The 26,551-nt window shown below is 43.1% G+C and overlaps 1 protein-coding gene across 1 annotated transcript; it reads left to right on the plus strand.

Annotated features, from left to right (window-relative positions):
- Positions 1-6,478: 6,478 nt before the first annotated feature.
- Positions 6,479-25,651, plus strand: LOC307199537 (lysosomal acid phosphatase-like). The gene is made up of 11 exons (XM_079947498.1): positions 6,479-7,239; positions 11,547-11,642; positions 12,968-13,054; positions 13,770-13,922; positions 15,054-15,155; positions 17,100-17,204; positions 18,539-18,671; positions 19,199-19,281; positions 20,002-20,108; positions 24,486-24,659; positions 25,442-25,651. Exons 1-10 carry the CDS (start codon positions 7,132-7,134, stop codon positions 24,637-24,639), a joined length of 1,128 nt encoding a protein of 375 aa, XP_079803624.1. The 5' UTR covers positions 6,479-7,131; the 3' UTR covers positions 24,640-24,659; positions 25,442-25,651.
- The last annotated feature ends 900 nt before the right edge of the window (positions 25,652-26,551 follow it).

A 26,551-nucleotide genomic window follows, 5' to 3' on the forward strand; every position in this document is an offset into this window, starting at 1 on the left:
ACAATTAAAGATGCTCTTTCCTTCTCTCTGTGGTGGCTTTTATTTACGTGGATGTTGCCACCCTTCCCCCTCCCTTTAGATTTCTCAAACAGAAGTCATTTATATAGGGGGGTTTTGCAGCAGGTAATTGCGTTAAAATCTTCAACTGGTCATCAAATTGCATTGCACTCTATAAACAACTTCTGAAAAAGTGGTATCAATATGTCCATATTGAAAAAGATTCCTGAAGCACTCAAGGAGTTGCTACTGTTTTTCCAGCAATAGAATTTGCAGGGAAAGAATCTGCATACTTGTATACAGTGGTGCCTCGCAAGACGAAAAGAATCCGTTCCGCGAGTCTCTTCGTCTAGCGGTTTTTTCGTCTTGCGAAGCAAGCCCATTAGTGGCTTAGCGGATTAGTGCTATTAGCGGCTTAGCGGCATTTAGCGGCTTTTAGCGGCTTTTAGCGGCTTAGCGGATAAGCAGCTTAGCGGCTTAGAAAAAGGGGGGGAGGGGAAAAAAGTCGGAAAAACTCGTCTTGCGAAGCAAACCCATGGGGAAATTCGTCTTGCGAAGCGCCTCCAAAACGGAAAACCCTTTCGTCTAGCAGGTTTTTCATCTTGCGAGGCATTCGTCTTGCGGGGCACCACTGTACTTCTGAATTCATACACTTCTGGATTTTACTAATTACAGAAACCAATAAGTTTATCCTATCAAAAAACAATTCTGGTCTTTTCATGATTAACCTGGGTGTGGGGTATTTACTATGGAGGATAACAGGACCCCTTTGGACCATAATGAATGACCCCAATGAAACATGTAGAACAAATATACATATTGACTGGGTGTGCACAAATATCTAAACTGATGAAACTGTGAAAAAGAACTTACTCACTAGATGTCACTCTACTCCTTCAAATCTCAGATTGTGGTTAAGTCAGCCAGAGATGTTTTTCACTGTAAGTCAGTGTGATGGGATGATGAGCTGCTTGTGCGTAAAAGCTTAGTCCCTCAGAGTTTGCTCAGTTTAGCTAAACTCTGTCTTTAGCGAGCCCTTAAGCATAGCTCCATCAATCGCTGGCAGAGTCCGACAGTGGGCGTCTACGAAATTTACTCCAGCATAAAAGCTCCTTGACGGAAACGCGTCGTCTGGATTCACGGCGCGACAGTTTCCGGCGAGGAGTGGGTGTACCTATGGGAGGTCCTGAGACTTCTCCGCTGTTATCGCTAGAAGATTCCCTGAGCCATCCCTTCGCTTCCCTCTCTCTCTGATCGCCCATTCTCCCCCTGCTGGTGCCTTCCTCCGCTGCTGAGTCTCTCCTGACTTCTGAGAGCCCCTCCACCTCCTGTCTTTCCGATGGCAGTTCCCTGACAGTCAGAATCTCCACTCAAATAAACAAGGAATATTCGGTGTTATGTTTGAGGGGATGCCAGGAAACAGGGAATTACAGTGGTGCCTCGCAAGACGAAAAGAATCCGTTCCGCGAGTCTCTTCGTCTAGTGGTTTTTTCGTCTTGCGAAGCAAGCCCATTGACGGCTTAGCAGATTAGCGCTATTAGCGGTTTAGCGGCTTTTAGTGGTTTATCGGCTTAGCAGATAAGCGGATAAGCGGCTTAGTGGCTTAGAAAAAGGGGGGAGGGGAAAAACCCGCTGGAACTCGCAAGACATTTTCGTCTTGCGAAGCAAGCCCATAGGAAATTCGTTTTGCGAAGTGCCTCCAAAACGGAAAACTCTTTCGTCTAGCGAGTTTCCCGTCTTGCGAGGCATTCGTCTTGTGGGGCACCACTGTATGTTCACATGTGGTGGGGGTGTAAATATGTGCAATACTGTACAAATATGTACATTTTTGGGGGGGCAAGGGATGTTTAAATCACTGAAATCACTGAGTTAAAGCTGACCGAAAGTCCAGAGGTAGCTTTATTATCAATTTACGTTGGCGTGGAAGGTTCACAGGCTATGAAGGGTATTGACAGCTGCATGAATTATTATAGCTAGGAAGTGGAAGGGGCAAGCAGAATATAAAATGGAAGAATGGTATAAAGAGATCTGGGATATAGCTATTAATTATCATGTGCCATTAAGGTAAGATGGGGAATATGCAGGTGAAATTATTTTGAGGAGATAGGGAGGGTGTCTGTAGAATTTGTACTATTAGAACGGAAAGGGATCAAATCATCGCAAGAGGTGTTGAAATTTTGGGAGGTTGGATAGTTTCAGTGGAATGGTCTCGGTGGTGGAGTGAACATTTTTATTCTTATTTATTTATTTTTGATTATTACTTTGTCAAAATAACTAACAGTTTTTTAAAAAACCCACAAAAATAGGAAAAAAATAATTTCCACTTTCCCCCCTTTCACGTTTAATGGGGAAGCTACGTAACATAATCAAATATTCGTTCTCCTGTTTCCCCTGTGCTTTTTCCAGTCTCGTTTGAGAACTCACAAAGCCTCTGGGTTTTTTTTTGGTAGGTGGGGTAGAAAACTGAACAGTAGCAGTATGATTGCTGCAGGCAAATTTTTTTTTTGGCAAGGTAGTTCCACCCTTTCAGAAGGGGCGTATTTTTTACATGTGCACCTTGATCCAAACGATTCCAAGGTGCTCCAGTTCAGGGGAACAGATTTGGGGACAGGAAGCAGCCTGTTGGTTCCTGCTTAATCATTTTGGAGGCTATGTGAAAAACATTTCTTACCTAAACAGCTACCCCTTGAATCATCAACTTGGGGGGGGGGGTCTAAGGAGGTACCTGACCACAACTGCAGTAAGGTTTCTCATTGCAGCCTGGCCTTAGGCATGTTTCCTGCAAAGTAAGTCCTAATGAGTTCAAAGGATCTAACTACAGTTTCCAAAGAGTAGTAAAGGTAAAGGTAAAGGGACCCCTGACCATTAGGTCCCGTCGCAGACGACTCTGGGGTTGCTGCGCTCATCTCGCTTTATTAGCCGAGGGAGCCAGCGTACAGCTTCCAGGTCATGTGGCCAGCCTGACTAGGCCGCTTCTGGTGAACCAGAGCAGCGCACGGAAACGTCATTTACCTTCTCGCCAGAGCAGTACTTATTTATCTACTTGCACTTTGAGGTGCTTTCAAACCGCTAGGTTGGCAGGAGCAGGGACTGAACAACGGGAGCTCCCCCCGTCACGGGGATTCGAACCGCCGACTTTCTGATCGGCAAGTCCTAGGCTCTGTGGTTTAACCCACAGCGCCACCCGCGTCCGTTCCAAAGGGTAGTAGTCAACTACATTTTACTCAGAGTAGACCAATTGAAATTAAGGATCAGGTAAATTAATTTCAGTAGGTCTGAGTAGCATTTAGTTGAATGTCACCCAGAGAATCTTACCTTAAAGATAACCAAATGTATTATGGCGTAAGAAGAGACTACAGTCCATTTCATTAGATGCATCAAATGCTATTCTGAGTTTCAGCGGGGGAGGTGTACACACACACTCACACACAGCTTGTGGAGATAAGCATGCAAACTTAGTGAGAGGACTCACTAAGCAAGACTCACTATAACAGTTGGTTCTGTGGCCGGCCCTACCATTGGGCAGAATAAAGCAACCACCTCAGCCAACGATTATGATGAGTGGGGTGAAGTGTTGGTGGGCAAGGGCTATGAGGAACTTAAAGAACTTTTTTCTCTCTTGCCTTTATATTTTTAACTATATGCTCCTCAGATTCGTTGGGCAAGGCTCCCACCTTTGACATGAAGCATTCTTGCTTCTTCTCCTCTCCTTGAAACCTTGAACCTAGGAAGAGCCTGTGTACGTTACTGCTGTACATTTTTTTTTAAAGATATTTATTATAGTTTCACAAATTGTATAAAAACAAAACAATAATACAAACAATACACAATACACAAACAAAAAACAAGTATAATTTCAGTCCCTTGTTTTCTTAAACTTACTTCCCCGACCTCCTCATGCCTCCCCTTTCTGTATCCCAATTTCTAATTATTAATTCAGCAAATCCTCTCCCTTAATTTTCAATTAATTTCTAACCTTTCTTTTCTTTTTACATAACCATTTCAGCTGAAAACCGCTTAATTTCTAAACCAACATCATTCTAACATTCATTAATTTTAATGAAAATTAATGAACGTTACCGCTGTACATTACAGTGGTGCCTCGCAAGACGAAATTAATTCATTCCGCGAGTCTCTTCGTCTTGCAGTTTTTTTGTCTTGTGAAGCACGGCTATTAGCGGCTTAGCAGCTATTAGCGGCTTAGCAGCTTAGAAAAAGGGAAAAAAGGGAAAAAACTTGCAAGAACTCGCAAGCACTCGCAAGACGTTTTTGTCTTGCGATGCAAGCCCATAGGGAAATTCGTCTTGCGAAGCACCTCAAAAACGGAAAACTCTTTCGTCTAGCGAGTTTTTCGTCTTGCGAGGCATTCGTCTTGCAGGGCACCACTGTACTTTAACAAGAGCAAACACGCTCAGTGGGAGAGGTGAGGCAAAGAGCAGCCACCATTATGGGCAACTAACTCATTACCTCAGAAAGTTTGGGTATGCCCAATGTTACCTTTCTGTATGGCCCTGAACCTTTAAGTGCAGGCTGGTAGTGAGGCTTCCCTTAAACTTTCAAAATGGGTTATGAATTTCCCCAGCACTCTTAAGTTCCCCTCTTTTTTGGTTGATATCTTTTTTGTTTTAAAGGACCTAAAGTTTAGTTCCTGAGCATGACAACTTCTGAGAAAACTGCTGTGGAGCTGAGGTAAATGTGAAAATGTTGTTTCTGCTCCTGTCAGCGTGAAGCTCAAGCTTCAGGAGGCCACATCTCAAAAGACATTTCTGTGGAAAGATTATGCTATATATTATTAATTTCACGACACTTCTGTAAATGATATCATTTTTGTGAAATCCATATTGATGTACTGATATTCATGTTATTTACCTCTGTATAAAAACTTTGCTGCGAATCTTAAGAAGGATGCTAGATCATAAATAATTGCCCACCACTGAATTAGATCTGATTTTGATGATAAGTGAGATTAAGGAAAATATATATTTTTTGGAGAATTGTTAGATTTTATTTAAACGAGCGGAGATTAGATTGTAAACAAGTGGGTAATTTGCTTGGAAAATTTTTTTTGTAACGACGTACGTGGGAGCGGGAGATGCGAGGGAGTCCAAAGAAGCGACGACGAAATTATGTTATGATACAAGAAATGTTGTTTAATATTTACACATGTGTATTCAAAAAACCTTAATAAATATGCAATAAAAAAAAAAAACTTTGCTGCGAGTCCCTCCAGAGACCTTTGCTAAACAAACTCAATAAATTAAATAGTTACATCTGTATGCCAAGCCTTTCTGAGGTAAAATGGTGCAGCTACACATCACTAAAATCCTGTTGCCCTAAAGTTTGCTATTCATATGTAAAAGCACCCCCATTTTGTTCTTATTTTCAGTTATTGAACATGTGTCTACAGAATCTTAATTAATGGAAAAGATTATGGCAACGTGTCCTTTCCTTAGAGCCATGAAATATAATTTCCATTTCCCTCAAACAACCAGGTACACTCGGTTCCTCTCTTGCAAATCTTAGATGCCCTGTATTAGCTAAAGGGCATAATCCTGACCATAATGGATGCCTATGATGTCTGTGTCCAACTTCTGCTAAGGGCAAATGTTACTATGGTCCATTGGCGGTTGGGTCTGTTTCTACAATATTATGTACCTCAGCTTTTAAACATTCTCTTCTTCAATGAACACTATCTATGGAGATAATGGTATTGTGCTGTGCTGATGTCCTCCTTGACTGACCATGATTATTTGCCCATACGAATACTTCAATTGGCCATTATATTATGCATCTGTACAGAATATCTTCTTCTTAATCATTTTTATTGGTTTTACATATACAAAGTGATAAGCGAAGAATCGTAAAGTATATTCATATAGAGATTCCTCCAAATCTCAGGACTTCCCCCCATCCCCTTGATGGGGTCCCATTTTAAACATTTAATACTGCATATTCTTCCATACTCCAATTTTTATATCAAACCATGTTAGCCATAGTAATTTTAACACTACAAGTAAAGTTAAAATTCTGCTTTTGTTACCATCTGCTTACAGTGGTCTCCTAAATTGCTTATAATTTTTTCCCATACTTTTATAAAGTTTTTGTCCTCTTGGTTTCTGAGTCTTCCTGCCAGTTTTGTCATCTCGGCATAGTCTATCAGCTTGCTTTGCCATTCTTCTCTGATAGAGACTTTGTCTTCTTTCCATCTTTGGGCTAGTAGCATCAGGGCGGCTGTTGTTCCATACATAAAAAGTCTTTTCTGCTCCTTTGGTATGTCGGTACCTATAACTCCTAATAAAAAGGCTCCTGGGTTCTTAACAAAAGTTATTTTAAGCACTTTTTAAATTTCATAATATATCATCTCCCAGAAAGCTTTTATTACCTTACATGTCCACCACATATGATAAAATGTACCTTTTTTACCTTTACATTTCCAGCAGATATTATTACTTGTCCTATACATTTTTGTACAGAATATCTTCTAAATAGGTTTGGGTTATTGTTACCACCATCACTGATATACCTTTACCCTGAGTGACAACGAGTGTGGTGGGCGAGTGGCGTGTTTCTCCCCTCCTGGCAGCAATGCCACTATGTTTGCTTATTTATTTAGAAGATTTGCACCCCACCTACCACTGGATTGAGCGGTCCTCAAGCAAGCTAGCAAAAGACCATAATAACATGAATGCATATGCACAAACTGAGCTGGGGATGGCAAGGGGTTGGGGTAAGCTTCCTGCAGCTATTCCTTCTCTGGCCATTTGGAAAGGGCAAGGCTCACCTTCATTCTGCCATGATGTTCTTCCTGGAAGTCTGAGACTGCAACCTCCCCATTATCTTTGGTTCCCTGCCCATAAGCAGAGACCTAAATGTCCTTCCTTTTGGAAAAAAGCAATGGGGCACAGCCTCCAGGCAAGTGTGGTCCTCCAGGCCTACAGAATTTGGCATTTCCTTCTCAGTCCTTGACTATATTACAAAAATACATAAACCAGTAGCCATCAAGTTAAACTCCAAGATCAAATTTAGAGAGAGTCTCCACCCCTTGGTTTGCTCTTTATAAAACACAACTTTTCCCCTTCCCACCTTCACTAACTAGGCAATTCATAATTACTGCCAGGAGCAACGAGGTCAGTGATGCATCTGCTACACAGTTTCAATAGCTGTGGCTTCGCCTTCTTCAACCTGTTCTTGGGTCTGCTTCTCCCAAGTATCACAGGAAGGGAACTGAAGTATGTTGTATTGGTAAGCGTGAGGTCTTCTTTTTATTGCTAACAATGACCTTGACAGTGTTGATCTTTGCTGTTCTTCTTTCTAAATTATGTTCCTGTGAATAATTTTATGCATGCTAAGTAGAATTTTTTTCAGAAGGTTTGTTTTTATGAGAAAATTTCTGAGCTTTTTCTCTTCCCTCCCCCCTTAAAAAAGACCACTAGGAATATCCCACCCCTACCCCCTATTTCTCGAATCCCCAGGGCGGGGTGAGCTCCCATCGTTCGGTCCCAGCTCCTGCCCACCTAGCAGTTCGAAAGCACCCTTAAGTGCAAGTAGATAAATAAGTACCGCTTTATAGCGGGAAGGTAAACGGCGTTTCCGTGTGCTGCGCTGGTGCTGGCTCGCCAGAGCAGCTTCGTCACGCTGGCCACGTGACCCGGAAGTGTTTCCGGACAGCGCTGGCCCCCGGCCTCTTAAGTGAGATGGGCGCACAACCCCAGAGTCGGTCACGACTGGCCCGTATGGGCAGAGGTACCTTTACCTTTTACCCCCTATTTCTAACCATATTTTGTGGTTGCCATCTTTCCATTATTCCCATCCCACACAATGCTTTTGATGAATGATGCTAAGTACCACCACACACAAAAAGCATTGTTTAAAGGACAGGGTATAAAATGTCTAAGGGACGCAGGTGGCGCTGGGGGTTAAAGCCTCAGCGCCTAGGGCTTGCCGATCGAAAGGTCGGCGGTTCGAATCCCTGCGGCGGGGTGCGCTCCCGCTGCTCGGTCCCAGCGCCTGCCAACCTAGCAGTTCAAAAGCACCTCCGGGTGCAAGTAGATAAATAGGGACCGCTTACCAGCGGGAAGGTAAACGGCGTTTCCGTGTGCGGCTCTGGCTCTGGCCAGAGCAGCAATGTCACGCTGGCCACGTGACCCGGAAGTGTCTCCAGACAGCGCTGGCCCCTGGCCTCTTAAGTGAGATGGGCGCACAACCCCAGAGTCTGTCAAGACTGGCCCGTACGGGCAGGGGTACCTTTACCTTTACCTTTTATAAAATGTCTAAACAAGCAAGCAAGTATACAAACCAGAGCTTGAACAAAATACTGTCTAACTGAATTTAAACTCTCGATTTTTCTGGTCAGCTTTATGAAGAACACACAATGAGCTGGTAAGTGTTCAGTTCATACAATATTTCACTTGACATCTGAATGTCAATGCCCAACAGTCAGCAGATTTTGCAATGCATGTTTTCTGAATATGAGAAAATTTTATATTCCCTTTTTACTTCCTTTTTCCAACTGTACTTGCAAAATATCACTTATTCTTTGCAGTACACAACAGTATTATTGACAGTCTTCCTTTTGTAGATACCCACCCACAAAGTCTGTTAGCTCTAGAATAGGGCTTCCCAAACTGTGGTCCATGCCCTTCCTTCACGTGGTCTGCAACATGTCCTCATGAAGTATTCATAATGATTTTGAATACTTATTTTATTTTTTCCATTGTTTTTCAGTTTGAATTATATGAAATGCAAAGTATAGTACAATAAGATATAAGACATGAAAAAGCACTAAAAATATAATTAAAAATTATACAGCACAGAGCAGATTGCAAGCACTACAGTAATTAATAAAAACCATTAAGTGGTCCACCAAGACCATCAGCAGTCTTCAAATGGTCCAGGAGAAACCACTCTCAAAAGGACAAAAACTAAATTCAAAATACAGCTGTATTAGCGAATTCCCTTCAACCTCTCAGCCATGCACAGAATTGCTGAGGCACAGGACCGCTAAGAAATATTGCGTGGACAGGCGGAGTCCCCAGATCCCGCGCGGTCCCCCCGTCATGTGGAATAACGACTCAAGACAACGTGCTATGAGATTAAATTGGCCACAACTTTATTAAATTTCAAATGTGGGTAGACCTTGGCTCAGGCATTGGGCGTTCTCCCTCCCCAGTCCCCAGCCGGGGACCTAGGGTGCATCAGGGTTATCCAGTGGGGGGGGGGATGGGCCGGCTCTGGAGAACATATGTTCAAGCAGAGATAGCCGCCGCCGCCACAGGGGAGAGCAATGACGACCTTTCGGCGTACGGTCAAAGCCTCCCTTCAGAAAACCCCTTTAACGGGGAACCCTGGAGGATTCTCTCTACCGGATCTAAGTTTATATTATGAGGCGGCGTGTTTATTGTGGCTGAAGGATTGGATAAGATTGGAAAATAGGGACATCTTGGACTTGGAAGGTTTCGATAACAGGTACGGGTGGCACTCGTACCTGTGGCACGAAAAGGTGAAAGTTCATAGAGGCTTTCTAAATCATATTTTTAGGGGACCACTGTTCCAAGTATGGGAAAGAAATAAAAATATATTGGAAAGGAAGACACCTTGGTGGATTTCACCAATAGAGGTGTTAACTATAAAAAAAATAAACATGGAAGGGAAGAATGCCACTTATGAAGAACTAACCTGGAAGACAGATCAAGGGATTAAACTTAGACCATATGAAGAGATCAAAAATTTATTTACAGGGTGGTTGCAATACCACCAAGTAAATGACCTGCTAAAAGAAGACAAAAAGAAAGTAGGATTTGAAGATAAAAAATGTAAATTTAATGTAGAAGTTATAGAAGGTAAGAACAAAACACTGTCAAGAATATACGATATTTTGCTGGAGTGGTATACAAAAGATGAGGAGGTGAAGGAGGTCATGACTAAGTGCGCGATAGACATTGGATATAACATCGAATTTGAGAGATGGTTGGAACTATGAAACAAGAATATGAGATTGCACGGCATGCACGGCACTAAAGGAAAACCTGTGGAAAATGATCTACAGGTGGTATCACACACCAGTGAAATTAGCGAAGATTTATAAGTTGAAGGATAAAAGATGCTGGAAATGTAGAGAGGTAGAAGACCGACCTCTACCATATGTGGTGGTCGTGTTGCAAAGTGAGAGGCTTTTGGGAATTGGTTTATAATGAACTTTAAAAAATCTTGAAATATACATTTCCCAAAAAGCCAGAAGCTTTTTTGTTAGGAATGGTCGGCAAAGAAATTAAAAAAGAAGACAAGATCTTGTTTCTATATGCTACAACAGCTGCAAGAATTATGCTAGCACAAAATTGGAAATTAGAAGTAATACCCAACATAAGTGACTGGCAGGTTAAAATGATAAATTATGCTGAGCTTGATAGAATATCAGGAAGATTAAGGGACCAAGACGAACAGAAATTTCATGATAATTGGAAGAAATATTTAACGTATATGGAATCTAAATCTCAGGTGACACTGGCGGGGTTGAAATAACTCTAACAGCGGGAAAGACCTATGTAAAAGAGGTAAAAAGTACACGACTATATAATTTATTCGATACTTACCAAAGGAGTGGAGGGAAGTCCAAGGCTCAGTTGAGATTAACTTAGTTATGTATTTTATTTATGATTTGAGAAGTGGATATAATTTGTATAAGGTATAAGGTATGTGGTGGATTTTTTGTTTATGTTTTTCTTGTATATATGTGCAATATGAATAAAAATTTATAAATAAATAAATAAATAAAAACGGGGAACCCTAGTATCGCCGCCGCAAAGAGGAAGATGGACAAAAGGATTCCGCCCAAGGCCTGATACCGCCAAAGTTGTGACGTTTTGCTACGGGAAAGGCGAAACTTGCCAATGCAGGGAAATTCCTTTCTGGCCCTTTAACAGCGACCTTAACGTAGCAGTGCCCGCATACCTGTGAAGAAAAGTTAACCTGCAAAACCTGTGAGGAAAAGTTAACCTGCAAAATAAGACATTAACTGAGGGTGGGTAGGGTGGGAGAAGCTCTGGAGCCAAGTGAGAATTCCCAGGTAAGATCCTCCCTCTATTGTGTGGGCAGGTAGTCCCTCCCCTACCTGGCCTGGTCTCCTTGGCAACGCTTCCCCCAGGTGGGATTGGACAACTGACTGAGGTAGGCGGAGACCTCCAGGTATCCCACCTGAGGGAAGGCAAAGCCAAGCCTATGCTGTTGGAGCCACTCCAGATCTAGGGGCTGCACGCGTCCACGCAAAGGGCGCCCCCCGTTTTAAGCGGGGAGTGGTCATTCTGGCGGCTTTTTCCTAGTGCATTTCTCTGATAGACGAAGGCTATAATATTATAGCCACTTACTTAAGATGCAGGACCTACTGAATTCAAGTCATTGGGACTTCTGAGTAGACAGGCATGGGGTAATGTTGTGAGAGGGTTGTGTGCTTCACATTTAGAGCGGCAGCAGGGCAGCTAATATTTCATTCCGATAGATTGCATCCAATTCTATTTTCTATGAAAACTAATGCAATCTTCAAAACATTTCACCAGGTTTACCGGCATGGCGACAGAAGCCCTCTTTCAACTTTTCCCACTAATGTGGTCAACGAAGACGTCTGGCCACAAGGATATGGACAGCTCACAACGGTCTGATAATGCTCTAAGAAATGAAAACGTATTTTGTTGATTTGTTTGCCTTTATATAATACTCATTAAGATACTAATTATTAGTTTTATTATTTTATTTAACAGAATGGCTATACTGCTCAAATGTCCAAATCTCTACAAAGCTTCTGAAACTTCTGAAAGGTTGTTATTTATTATTTCAGGCTCCAATAATAGCAATGCCCATTTCAGTACAATGTACACAAACAGTAATATAATTTATGTATGGTCCACTAACCCAAATTACAGAATGTTAACTACATAAATTTATTAAAAAAAAAAAAAAGCAAAGAGCAATCATAGTCTAAGGTCAATTTATTTTTTTTAAAAAAGCAAAGAGCAATCATAGTCTAAAGTTAATTGCAGCATTTAGAAATTTTGCAACGTTCTAATCTTTTCCTGGGACGCGTGTGGCGCTGTGGGTAAAACCTCAGCGCCTAGGACTTGCCGATCATCAGGTCGGCGGTTCGAATCCCCGCGGCGGGGTGCGCTCCCGTTGCTCGGTCCCAGCGCCTGCCAACCTAGCAGTTCGAAAGCACCCCCGGGTGCAAGTAGATAACCGCTTGGACCGCTTACTAGCGGGAAGGTAAACGGCGTTTCCGTGTACTGCACTGGCTCGCCAGATGCAGCTTGTCACGCTGGCCACGTGACCCGGAAGTGTCTTCGGACAGCGCTGGCCCCCGGCCTCTTAAGCGAGATGGGCGCGCAACCCCAGAGTCGGACACGACTGGCCCGTATGGGCAGGGGTACCTTTTCTTTACCTAATCTTTTGCTGCTGTTGAGCATGGGTTCCAGGATGTGGAATGGCAACAAAACATTGTTTAGAAGAAGAAAACCTGATGCCACCATCATAAGCCCCCGCTCAACGAAGAGCAGTGAACATTTTACTCCCAGGCTACAGAAGTTGCCAAAATGCAGCTCCCACTATCATAATCCGCAGTTTGGGCTGTGAATGTAAATGGCGTTCATAACCCAGCTCTAGAACAATGCCAGTGATCTGAGAGCTACTGCCATATCAACACACATCCATAAATTGTAACAGAATCTGGTCCAGCCTCTTTTTTCAGTCTTGGAGACCTGCCACAAATCTAGATGTTAACCTTGTTCTCCTGGTGCTGCGGAAAGGAACAGGCCAAAATCCAGAGCTTAGCTTTTTCATGATGATGTAATGTACACCCAACACCGCGAGCCTAGAATACACAAAGTGTTCCTTTATCCCTTGAAATAGTCAGAAGTAGCTTGGAGGGGACGGTAAATTACATCAATGAGTTTTACATGCATACTTTTCCTTTTCCTTTTTCCCACAGCGTGGAATGCAGCAGCAATACTTGTTGGGTCAATTCATAAAGGACAGATATAAGGACTTCTTAAGTGATGAATACAAGCAAAAGGAAGCAAGTATTGGAACTAACTTCCCCGTTTTCTCAGCAATAACATTTATACTAATATAATGTTAGGGTCAAACAATAATAATAATAATAACAACAACAACAACAACAACAACAACAACAACAACAACAACAATTTATTTACATCCTGCCCTCCCCAGCCGAAGCCAGGCTCAGAGTGGCTAACAACAGTAAAAGTAACACAGTTTACATAAAATCACAATCAATTAATTGAAATACATTCTAAAATCAATTCATTCTAAAATGCCGCTTAGCTATGGGTGAGTTTCCCCATGCTTGTTGCATTGGGACAAGCAAATAGAAGCAGAAGTGTAGTGATTTCCACCATGTGTTCAAAATTTACTCATAATTGTAATCCCCACAAGCCTAGCAGCATCCGCAGTGACTTTCTATTGCCAACCTTTCCCCTCCTTACAATGGCTACTATGATCATTGCAGCAGAGAGGGCGAGAGAAGGTGAAAGACCCTGTCTTTCCTTTCCCGTGTCCTCCTGGTTCTGTCCCTCCCCTCCCACTGGATTTCCAGTTAGGAGATGGGGCACAGACAGGAAAAGAATACAGCAGTCACCAGAGCAGCAACCCTGAAAGTGGGTTGGTGTGGGTATGCAAGTTAGAACTATACCTCCCCCTGTGGAAAACAACCATCTAGGATCAAAACAACAATACCATCCTGAGCCACTCTTTCATTTTTCCCTTCCCAGATTTATGTCCGAAGTACAGATTATGATCGAACCATTATGAGTGCTCAAGCCAATCTGGCCGGACTCTTTCCTCCTAAAGGAAACCAAATCTGGAACACAGAGATCGCTTGGCAACCAATTCCAGTTCATACTGTGCCACGTTCAGAGGAAAGGGTAAGGAAACGTGTGGTATTTCAATGGAAACATGGCAACCTAAGTGAATATTTCACTTAAATAGAGAGATAAATAGAGATAAGAGAGAGAGAAGTCTTGGAGTTATGATACAGCGTTAGAGCTTCTATTTGCAAAAACCAGCTGTAAAGGTAAAGGGACCCCTGACCATTAGGTCCAGTCGTGACTGACTCTGGGGTTGCGGCGCTCATCTCGCTTTATTGGCCGAGGGAGCCAGCGTACAGCTTCTGGGTCATGTAGCCAGCATGACTAAGCCGCTTCTGGCGAACCAGAGCAGCACACAGAAACACCGTTTACCTTCCCGCCGGAGCAGTACCTATTTATCTACTTGCACTTTGACGTGCTTTCGAACTGCTAGTTGGCAGGAGCTGGGACCAAACAACGGGAGCTCACCCCGTCACGGGGATTCAAACTGCCGACCTTCTGATTGGCAAGTCCTAGGCTCTGTGGTTTAACCCACAGCGCCACCCACGTCCCTCCAAGGGCCCATGGACCAAGGCCATGGGCATGGGGAAGGTAGTCTGTGACGGCACTTGGAGCTTAAATGCACCAGTAGAAGTTACAGTGTGCATTAAAATCCCTGCTCGGAGGGGCAAACTTGACCCTTGCCGCAGTCACACTCAGACTCTGAGTAGGGAAAATAAGAAAGTGAAGTTTATTGTAGGAAATATTTGTTGGATACCACAGATCCTAGATGCAGCTGAGGTAAATGTACACAGAACCATGCTTGCTCTTCCATCTCTGCAGTAGAGCGAGAAAGGAAAAATAACTCCTCTCAATGGTGGAGTGAAGAAGGAGGAAGTGAGGTCATCAGCCCTGAGAGTATCAGTCTGGCATCTGAAGAAAGGTCAGCACTGAAAGTCTAGCAAGCATGGAGGCTCTCCTTTCTATCTCCATGCAAACCCACCAAGCCTTTAGCACAAGCCTCCCCTGACCAAGGCAACTTTTTGCAACAGAAACAGTGGGAGTTCTAATCACACGCTACGGACTGGTTGCTCTTCAAGCATCTTCCCACTATTAATCTGAATTTAGGATGGACATATGTATTATACACAGGCAGATGACAATATGAGGAGGTCTTTTTAGCTGATATGTTTCATTTCATTTCATTAGTTGTTGCATTATCCTGTTCACGCTCCATGTCCAAAGTTCGGTCAGCTTCTAAAGGAAACTTTGGGATCCCAAACAGTCCAGGAAAAACTGAAAAGTCAAATGGTAAGAAATGGAAAGGGATAATCTTATGGCTGCAATCCATGCGAGTAAATCCCACTGAAATCAATGGTGCTTACTTCTGAGTAGACATACCTCAGAATGTGCTGCGAATGTCTGATAAGACAGCCAAATGCCTTTTGTTTCTTGATGTGACGTCTATTATAAACCGTTTTTCCTCATTATAAAATTGCTATTGTTTTGCTTACAGATCCCTTTAGCAGTTGTGCAAGTCAGATTGACTTCCTTGAGCTGCTTAAAACTGGAGATGAATCAACCGTCCCCAGAGGGACCCTCTTATCTCTTTGAAATTATAACCTGTGCACTGGGCAGCTTTGAAATGTTTTATTTTTCATGTTCCTGCCTGCTTGTAAAATAAAGCGAGAATCAATTTTCCCAAAGGGGGCAATGAAAGAGATCTGGGCGGATTGCCTTGTTGGATGTGGGGAGCAGGCCATGGCACTGCCATGTTTGCAGGGGGCATGCACAAAATGCCCACTGCCACCCCCCTCTCCATTTTCTCTGTCCCTCCACCCCTCTGCCCTGGTTGGTTACTGCTCTCCACATCCTTTTCACTAGCAAAAGGGAACGAAGGGGGCTCTTGTTCTTTCTTTGGGAGCAAAAATGAAAGAGAACAGGGTTCTTTTGTTCCTTTCCTCCTATCCTCTCTGAAGTGGAACAATAAAATTCAGGACAGATGTAGAAATGTCCAGTCACAGGCAGCCCACTAATAAGAAACTCCCCATTTGCACAGGGGTTGCGTTCCTGGCGCCCATGCGCATTGCTGGAGCATGCATAAGCCCGCCCCACCTCATTAAACCCCATTATGCCCACACTCCCACCCCCGTTCCATTCCCTCTTCTGGCCACAAGATCCGCAGCAATGAGTGTGTGCACAGAGGTGCATCAATCAGACACATGTAAAATGGCTGCTGTCTGTACTATTTCACAGATGTGGAACACTGAGACTGGTGTCACTATCACCAGTTGTCAGGAGCACTTTTCTTTCAAAGCAGCCAGTAATTTCCTTTGACCACCTGTTCCCACCTGTGGTAAGGAGGACTGCAGAGATATGACGGGCTTTGGCTGAATGTGGATTTTTCCAGCCTGTGGTAGCATCCCACCTGGAAGTAGTAAGAGGTTGGAAGTGTCCATATTGGCAAATTCAAGTTGACTGGAGCTCAACAAACCCACCATTCATATCCTATCTCTCCAAGGCAATCTAAATCTTTCCCATCTCGCAGTCGAAATGACCATTGCATGGGTCTGCCTTTAAAGGCTCTTCGGAAGCTGTAACCTGACTGGTGCAGATGGCAGTCAATTTTATTTCTGCTGCTGCCTTCAGGGACCATTGAGCATGCTTAAAAGCACTCTCGTTGCCTATTAATGGCTTTGTTATGTACTGAGTTGAATAGGATCCAAAATGCAGCAGTCAGATTGGTCCTAGAACAATAGGATTCAGAATGCAGCAGTCTGATTGGTTCTAGAACAACGCAACAGTATGATTGGTCCGCAGGAGCCACCCTATCCAGCTCCAGGCGGAAGTGAATCCGCAACCTGATTGGCCTACAGGAGAATCCCGGAATTAGCCAATCATGTGCAGCCCATTATGTAAATAATGTATATAAAACAGATATTTGGGGGGAACTTTCATTCCTCCTCACCACTATGAGCTGAATAAAGAGCATGAAATCCACACTCGACTCCAAGGTATATTTCAGTCTTGTTTGCCAATAGCTTTCAATCACCTTGTGCTCCTTAAGATCAAGCTCTGAAAGCCCACCGTTTAATTCTGTCCTCTAAGATAGGAGGCTACTGCAGCACCCCCCACATTATGGAACTGGCAGGGCAAAACTCTGCCCCATTAAAAAATGGCAGTCACTGCAGGATGAGGCCCTACCATTCATTTGCACTTACTGGTTCATTAATCCTTCTGCTCTTTATCTTTCAGCCATTTCTAGGTCAATTAGCATCTAACCTGGGATACGATATGAAGGCTCTTCTGGATTTTAACAGTCACAAACTCTGGAATGCGTACGATGCTTTACTTGTTCAGGTAATTTCTAGTAAACCTATATGAAACTCATTCATCCCCAACAAAAAAGACCAAGGAGTTTAGGATGAGGTCAGGTGGCACATGGCAGATAAAAGCCACACTTGTGGCAAGGTCATTAACTATCCTGCTTTCAATATTATTTGTGCTGGAGGCTGTTGTAACCATAGTAGCAGAAGCTGCAGTGGTCCAAGCTACTGTTTACATTGTGGATGAGGAACCATTTTCAGCTTCAGGGATGCATTTCCATCTAGGAAACCTTCCAAGGTAGGACCACGTATCAGTGGTGGTTTTAGGGGGCAAGGTTGTGTAGAGCTATAAATGTACATTTTACCTTTGTGCAGTACTCAACCTGTGGGTCCCCAGATGTTGTTGGACTACAACTCCCACCATCCCTGAGCTCTGGCCTTGATAGCTAGGGTGATGGGAGTTGTAGTTCAACAACATCTGGGGACCCACAGGTTGAGAAAGGCTGGTACACACACACAAAACCACACACACACCTCTCTATGCTCCATATAAGAGACATTATCAGAAATCAAAGACACATTTCAGCCAAGCTAAAACATCCCTTTAGTTAGGCAGAGGCCTATTCTCCCCCCACAAAAATGGGAACTTCTAGACTGAGTTCATCAACCCAGTTGAGACTGTGTTTTTTCTTTCTTTAACTGCCATAGACATGGGGCTAGGAAGTAAAGGTAAAGGTAAAGGTACCCCCTGCCCGTACGGGCCAGTCGTGTCTGACTCTAGGGTTGTGCGCCCATCTCACTTAAGAGGCCAGGGGCCAGCGCTGTCCGGAGACACTTCCGGGTCATGTGGCCAGCGTGATGAAGCTGCTCTGGTGAGCCAGCACCAGCGCAGCACACGGAAACGCCGTTTACCTTCCCGCTACAAAGCGCTACCTATTTATCTACTTGCACTTAGGGGTGCTTTCGAACTGCTAGGTGGGCAGGAGCTGGGACCAAACGACGGGAGCTCACCCTGCCGCAGAGATTCGAACCACCGACCATACGATCGGCAAGTCCTAGGCACTGAGGTTTTACCCACAGCGCCACCCGCGTCCTCCTGGGGCTGGGAGAGGAGACCTCAAAAACCTATGTAGTCTAATTCTAATCCTACAATTGTGGAAATTTATTTAGACCAAATCCCCTCTCATTGTAATATGGTTTTATTGGCTGGCTGTGAGCCATTTTGTGTGGGCCCCAATGTGGCATGGAATGGTTTTTCCTATATATAAACATGAAGGTCTGTGAAACAACAGAACAGATGAGAGTGAGAGAGCAAAGGCATGGCTGATAGATGAATCACCACCTGCTTTTATTTCTTTTCAACTGTAGAAAAAACATAAGCAGTCATTACCAGCCTGGGCTACTGACGAAGTCATGGCCAATTTGAAAGATCTTTTGGCATTTTCCTTAAATGCAATGTTTGGGATACACGAAAGAGAAAAGAAATCACGACTACAAGGAGGTAAGAAAAAGCAAAACAAAGCCCACATCTTTCTATATGGCATGCATATTATCTAAAGCAGGAGCAACTAACTTATCTTGGTTCAAGGGCTGCATTGAAGGCTGGACACTCAGAGAGACCAAGTGCTGCATGCCTCATGTGTAGACACAAAGGCTGGATTGAGACTCATTAAAGAAACATTTCAGGAAAACGCATTATAAAGCTTAAAGTGGAAAGTCACATTGCCAAAGGGTCCAACTCTACAGCGCCATCTGGTGTCCCAATGTTATAGCACATTTAAAACACTTCCTTCCTTTGCTAACGTAGCTGAGTCCGAAGTCACATTCCTGTGTGGATATAGACCAACTCAGCACGAATATTGTATACCCGTCAACTGTCCCAGTTGAATTGGGAGTATTACTAGAATGTTCGAACTTCTCTGCCCCAGCTGAAAAAAAAGTCTTTGCCAATTTGCTTTAACAATTGGTTAAAGATAAAAGGGCTTCTTGGTTTCACCGGCATTTGTATTCCTTTCCATCACCATTAAGGTCTCCTTGTGAAAGATATTTTGAACAAGATGACAGAGGCTACTGAGTCCACTGATGGAAGAAAAATGTTAATGTATTCAGCCGTAAGTATGAACATTTTAAATTGACCAAACCTTCTGTAGCTCGCATTCTCCTGCTACTTTTTGGCTCCCCTCTTTAAGCAGACTATTTGGAAATGCGATTTGTCTAATCAAGTAACATTATGCGCATCACATCTTTTAAAAACAGGGTTGAAAAACAGAGTGTCACTTTTTACTTTGAAGGGGAAACAGTTATGCTCTTGATGAGTCGCCCTACCCTCCTGGTCTGGATTGGGCCACATTCTGTACATTATCTTTGGGGGGCTGTAGGGAAACTGCATAGCCCTCCAGCCCAAATCAGGGTCCCAACACAGCTCATGTTCCTGCAAAATAAAAGTAATTACACAGAGAAAGAGAGAGAGATGATTGACATAAGGTTTCATCAATACTGAAGGCAGCCTCAGAGCTACAAATGTGAAGAAACTACATGTTAAAATACTAAATTAGCTGACTGTCTGGAACTAGCCTAAGGTCTTACATCCCCATTTTGTTGCACATTTCATTCCCTTTAGTGCCTGCTTGGATTATTTGCAAGCATGATCCCTTTGCAATATCACATGTCCTAGAGACCATCATGAGGCCCTTGTCTAAAACGGCATCTTTGAAACTAGCAGAGTCTGAGATAAGAACTCTCTTTCTATATATTCATATATACACATATGTACACACACAAAAACTTCTGTCATAAAAGTTATAAGGAATTCTTTTTTCTCCCTTTTATAGCATGATACCACAATAGTTGCCCTCCAAGTAGCACTCAATATTTTCGACGTAAAGCTACCTCCATACGCGGCCTGTCTATTTTTTGAGCTATATAAAGAAGACAGTGGGTAAATATGAACTCGTATATTCAATAATTATCAGTGATTTATTGGGTAAGCATCTGCAAATTCACTCATCTTCTCAAACACAGTATTTCTTCTCACAATTCCTACACTGCTGAAATGGGTCAAAAATCAGTTGCGTTCCCTCTGCGTTTGAGCTTGACATCTGGCTGTTCAAAATGCTATTGAAAAATTATTTCATAGCTGAGTGGCTGAGGTGTGCATACCTTTTAAAGACAGAAAGGGGTTGAAAGGGTTGAGTCACACTTTGTGCCAAATCTACAATATTGATCATTGATGCAGAGCTGAGCAACCCCAATTAAATCATAATTACTTGAAACAGCAGGTTAGAATTGGGCAACAATGAAAAGGTGTCATGGGCCTCCCAAATGAAAGACTGAGAGATGCTCAAAAGAAGAGAGGTTGTCTACCCACTTTTTCCTAACTTTTCTCGATTATTAAAGAAAAACAAGACTAAATTCCACAAAATATCCAATTTCATGAAAGGATTCGTTAGACTACATCCAAAACAATAGTGCAAGGGTGTGGGAGGAAGATGGCGGCGCAAGCACTTGCAGCGGCTCGGCACTCCGAAGACCGGTTTTCAGTGAGTTGTGTTTTATTTTTATCTGTGAACTTACTGCTGCTATGGACTGTGAACACTCAGGGACAAGTAATTTATAGTCGTCAAGAGCTCTTAAGTATCGGCAGAGAAGGCTGCAGCCAGGAGGTCTTAACTTACAACATTCCAGCTGAGCTTATCAGAGAGCCTCCATATCTTGCATATCCTTGGGATACTCCCCTTGCTCTCCTGGCCAGAAAGAAAAGAAAACGGAGAGGGCATAAGCAGAAGAGGGGCTGTAGGGCCGGACTACGAGTGAGGCTAAGTAAAAATCCTCACAAGCCTGCACTGCCAAGTCTCCTTGTATCAAATGTTAGATCTTTACCCAACAAGGTAGAGGAGTTGGAACTTATTACCTCTCGGCAGAAAAGTATCCGGGACTGTTGTGTTATGGTCCTTTTAGAGACGTGGCTGGATTCCTCCTTTCCACAGGGACTTTTGCAGCTAGAAGGACGCTCAGTAATTAGAGCGGATAGAACCGTCGAATCCGGGAAGAGTAGGGGAGGAGGAATCTGCGTTTATATAAATAACAACTGGAGCTCGGACATTAAACAAATGGACACGCATTGTTCTCCTGACTTGGAGTACCTAGTGGTGAAGTGCCGCCCTTTTTATTTGCCACGTGAGTTTAATGTTGTCATAATAACAGCGGTGTATATACCTCCCGATGCAAATACTACTACAGCTATGGGTCACCTGCTAACTGCTATTAGCAAACAGCAGCGGGCCCACCCGGATGGAGCATTTGTGGTTGCTGGTGATTTCAATCGAGCCGATTTAAGGACTGTGCTTCCTAAGTTCCATCAGTATGTTGATTGTCCCACTAGGGGGGGGAAATACCCTAGACCGAGTATATAGCAACATCATGCATGGATACAAGACCAAGCCCTTGCCCAATTTGGGACAGTCAGACCACATATCCTTACTTATGATACCATCATATAGACCTCTCGTACGCAGAATTAGACCATCAATTAGAGAGATACGAGTGTGGCCAGCAGGTGCACCCGAGCAACTTCAAGATTGCTTTCGGAACACTGAATGGTCACTTTTTGTGGAGAATAATGTGGACACATACGCTTCAATAGTACTGTTCTATGTCAAAAGCTGCATTGATGTCGTTACTACCACCAAACAAATACGGGTGTTTCCTAACAACAAGCCCTGGCTAATCAGGGATGTGTATCTTCTGCTAAAGGCAAGGAATGCTGCTTTTCACTCTGGCGATGCGCAACAGTATAGAGAAGCTAGAGCCAAACTGAAAAAGGGCATTAGGGATGCCAAAGCCATGTACTGCCGGAGGATCGAAAAGCATTTTGAGAGCTCCGACCCTCGTCGTGTATGGCAAGGCCTGCGACAAATTACAGGGCAAAATATTAAAAACGAACTGGCTAACAGCAGTGCGCACCTGGCTGATCAGCTGACTCAATTCTTCAGTCGTTTTGAGGTGGGAACTGGAACCACCGTCACTACAGCATTGGCTACCAGCACACCATCAGGAACTATTACTGATAAACAACCACTTTTATTACAGACCTCCGACGTACAACGTGCTTTTCGGAGCATTAATATTAGGAAGGCAGCTGGACCGGATGGAATTATGGGACGAGTTATTAGGGACTGTGCTGCAGAATTAGCTGGTGTATTTACGGACATTTTTAATCTATCCCTGTTGCAGGGTTCTGTCCCTACCTGCCTGAAGACATCGATTATAGTGCCAGTCCCTAAACAGTCAGTGGTGGTATCTCTCAATGACTACAGACCAATAGCCCTAACATCTGTCGTTATGAAATGCTTTGAGAGATTGGTGCTAGATCATATTAAGGCTGGTCTTCCATCCACTCTAGACCCGTTCCAGTTTGCATACAGAAGGAATAGATCTACTGATGATGCTATTTCCATCGCTGTCCATACTGTACTGAGTCATCTAGAACGACAGGGAACCTACGCAAGGCTGTTGTTTGTGGACTACAGTTCTGCCTTTAATACAATTCTACCAGACAGGTTATTCCTTAAAATGACCAATTTGGGTATACACCAGAAGATCTGCTTGTGGGTAAGGAATTTCCTGACCGATAGGCCGCAGACAGTGAGAATGGGACCTTACCATTCTTCTACTCTAGTACTAAGCACAGGAGCCCCTCAGGGGTGTGTGTTAAGCCCTTTCCTCTATTCCCTGTACACATTTGACTGCACCCCACTGTATAAGTCCAACACAATCATCAAATTTGCGGATGATACAACAGTGGTGGGGCTCATTAGTGAGAATGATGAGGCTGCTTATAGGAAAGAAGTACAGGGGTTAATTCAATGGTGTAAAGAAAATAATCTTATGCTAAACACCAAAAAAACCAAAGAACTCATAATTGATTTTAGGCGAAAGAAAAGTGTATTTTTACCATTGCACATAAATGGCGAGGAGGTGGAGAGGGTTGGTAGTTTTAAATACCTGGGCACTTACATCTCTGAGGACCTCTCATGGACTGCAAATATTAATATGGTTGTGAGGAAGGTGCAGGGGAGGTTGTATTTCCTGAGAATGCTCAGAGGATTGAATCTATCCCAGCACCTACTTCTGTCCTATTATCATAGTACCATTGAGAGTGTCTTAACCTATAGTATATTATCGTGGTATGGGAGCAGCTCTGGAATGGATAAAAAAGCCTTACAGAGAATAATTAAAATTGCCCAGAATGTTATTGGGCTCCAACTACCAACCCTGGATGAGATCTTCACGTCTCGCAGCTTGAAGAAGTCACACAATATCCTGAGAGATCCCACCCATCCTGCTCACAACCTCTTTGAACTGTTGCCTTCGGGCAGAAGATATAGGACAATGAAAACACGAACTACACGCCTTCTGAATAGTTTCTATCCAAGAGCTCTGATTGCACTAAACAATGATCTCAGGGCCAGTTGTAAGAAATAGCAAGCAGTGAGTAGTAAGGAATGAGATAGGTTTTAGGTTATGCTATGCTTCTAATAGGTTGTGTTATATTCTGGATTATGTATGTTTTAATAGATTATGTCTGAATAGGATGAGAGTGTTGGAGATACGTGCAAATGTGTATGTGAATCCGGTCTTGGGTGTTTGATTTTCGTTGTTGTGTATACTGTGTATATACGGACAATGACAATAAATTTATCTAATTTATCTAATCCAATTCTAGTCACACCTAATGGGTCCACCCATCTTATCATAAGAGTTCTCAGATCAGTTCTTATGAAATGGAAGTGAGGCCTGGGTGATATATGGCTGCATCTTGTAGAAATGACTTCTTCTTTCTTTGGCTATCACTCATAGCCGAGTAAGATTGTCTTACATAAACACGGTTTTAACAATGAATCCACAAGTAACTGTGGAGGCCAATTCTGGATCCACATGTCCTGGGGACATTGGTTTCCAGGCGGGAATTGATCACGGTGTGGATTTGCCAAGTATGCCTTCCTCCTAGCATGTTTCTCCCTTGCATCCTGAGTTCAAGAATCTTCAAAGCCCATGACACCTTTGGTAAAGGCTGTTCTCCAACTGGAGCGCTTGCAGGCCAACTGGAGCGCTTGCAGGCCAGTGTTTCCCAGTTGTCAGTGTTTATACTTCATTTTTTTAGATTTGCCTTGAGACAGTCTTTAAACCTCTTTTGTTGGCCACCAGCATTACGCTTTCCATTTTTAAGTTTGGAATAGAGTAGTTGCTTTGGAAGATGATCATCAGGCATCGGCACAACATAATGCTCTTAATGACCTACATTTCTTCTTTTCAGTGAGTTCACCATTGAGATGCACTATCGAACCAAAAAAAACCTTCCAACCCAAGCTCTTGTTTTGCCGGGCTGTGAAGCGGCTTGCCCCTTGCAGAAGTTTAAAGAACTGGTTTCTCCTGTCATGCCAGAGGACTGGCAAGCAGAATGTAATTAGGTTGGCATCATAAATGAGAGGTAAGATAGGTAGCAGGGTTGATACCAACACATATAAAACCGATGCATCAACGTTCAATTTCTCAGCTTGACCTTCCTCACAACACCCCTATGAGGTAGGTGAGGATGAATGGCCCAAGGTCAAACAGTGCACTTCATGAGGCTACCTTTGACCGTGACTCAGAAACTGCTACTAATCCCGAATGTGGCAGCTAAATTGGTGTCTGGGAACGACCGCAGGGACCATATAACACCAATCCTGAAAGACCCACATTGGCTCCCATTACGTTTCTGAGCACAATTCAAAGTGTTGGTGCTGATCTTTAAAGCCCTAAACGGCCTCGGCCCAGTACACCTGAAGGAATGTCTCCACCACCATCGTTCACTAAGGTCCAGCTCTAAGGGCCTTCTGGCAGTTCCCTCACTGCAAGAAGTGAGGTTACAGCGAACCAGACAGAGGGCCTTCTCAGTAGTGGCGCCTGCCCTGTGGAACACCCTCCCATCAGATGTCAAGGAAATAAACATCTATCTGACTTTGAGAAGAGACGTTAAGGCAACCTTGTATAGGGAAGTTTTTAGCATATGATGTCCTCCTGTGTTTTTATATTTTGGGGGGAAGCCGCCCAGAGTGTCCAGGACAGCCCAGTCAGATGGACGGGGTACAAATAATATAATTATACAGGTACACAGATGTATACATAACTTGTAATAACTATATGTGCATTTCCCAAAAATATATTTCTAAATGATGGCAGTGTTGTTCACCTTTTGACATGTTGCTATTGTCTCTCGTCTTCTACCAGGGTGAAAAGTAAAATCAAAGAAAAGGCAGCCGAGAAAATTAACATCCCCACGAAGGAAAGCGGAAAGCAAATAAGTTGTAGGACACCAGAAACACTGCGTGACTGTTGATGCTTTCGTGTGATTCTCATTATTAGGATTTTCATCTTCTCAGAAATTGTTATGATCAAATAAATATCAAGCAAATAGATTCAAAAATTGACTTGAACAAACACTGCCGTCTGCCGCATCATTTACAAGTTAACGTGTGTCTATATACTAAATCTAATGACGGGAGGGGGGGGCAGGTAACGAAAGCCTGGGGAGAGAGCAGCAATTGATTTTGCAACCTTATTGACAATATTTTTTAAATACTGATTTTTTTTAAAAAAAAAAGTTCAAATGTGCAACTGAGCTTCATATTCTTTTTTTAGAAGTCCATTTATCAAAAATGGTTAACATATTTTGGACATACTCATATTCTTCAAATACCACTCTTATATAACTGTGAAACTGAGCACTTGTACAGTTCCCATTCATTTCAATAGGTGTTAGGACTTTTGAAGTCCCTGCTCCCATACAAGGTGTACAAGTTTTCTAGCTCCCTCCTCCCTGTTGCCAAATGAGATGAAAAAGAAACATAGGAATGTTTTGTCCTGCAGAGCATTTGCCTTTGAAGCTTCCTACTCAGCTGAAACTGGCAGGTGTTCCATCAACATCAGTGTCACCTTGTCCTTTAGATTTGTATTTTGCTTAATGCTGGTAACCTTGAACTTGTTTGTGCCTTTAACCTGCATTTTCCAAATTATTGACACCCTTAAATTTATTAATGTTGTCAAAGCATTTAGACTCTGTTGCGTTATGGTAAATAATACAAATAATTCAGATTCTATATTCCCAAAGTCAAGGATGACACAGCTATTAAAGATGTCCTTTCCTTCTCTGTTAGCTTTTGCTTATGTGACTGTTTCTTCCCTTTCACCCCCCTTTAGAGTTCTCAAACAGTAGATATATATCCACATATCTATATCTTTATCTAGATATATAAACACACACACACAATGTGTACATTTACCTGTAATGGGTTAAACAATGAAAGGGCAGTTAATCATGTTAAAATCTACAAGTGCTCA

Source organism: Podarcis cretensis (assembly GCF_951804945.1).
Source record: "Podarcis cretensis genome assembly, chromosome: 12".
NCBI classification, from domain to species: Eukaryota; Metazoa; Chordata; class Lepidosauria; order Squamata; family Lacertidae; genus Podarcis; species Podarcis cretensis.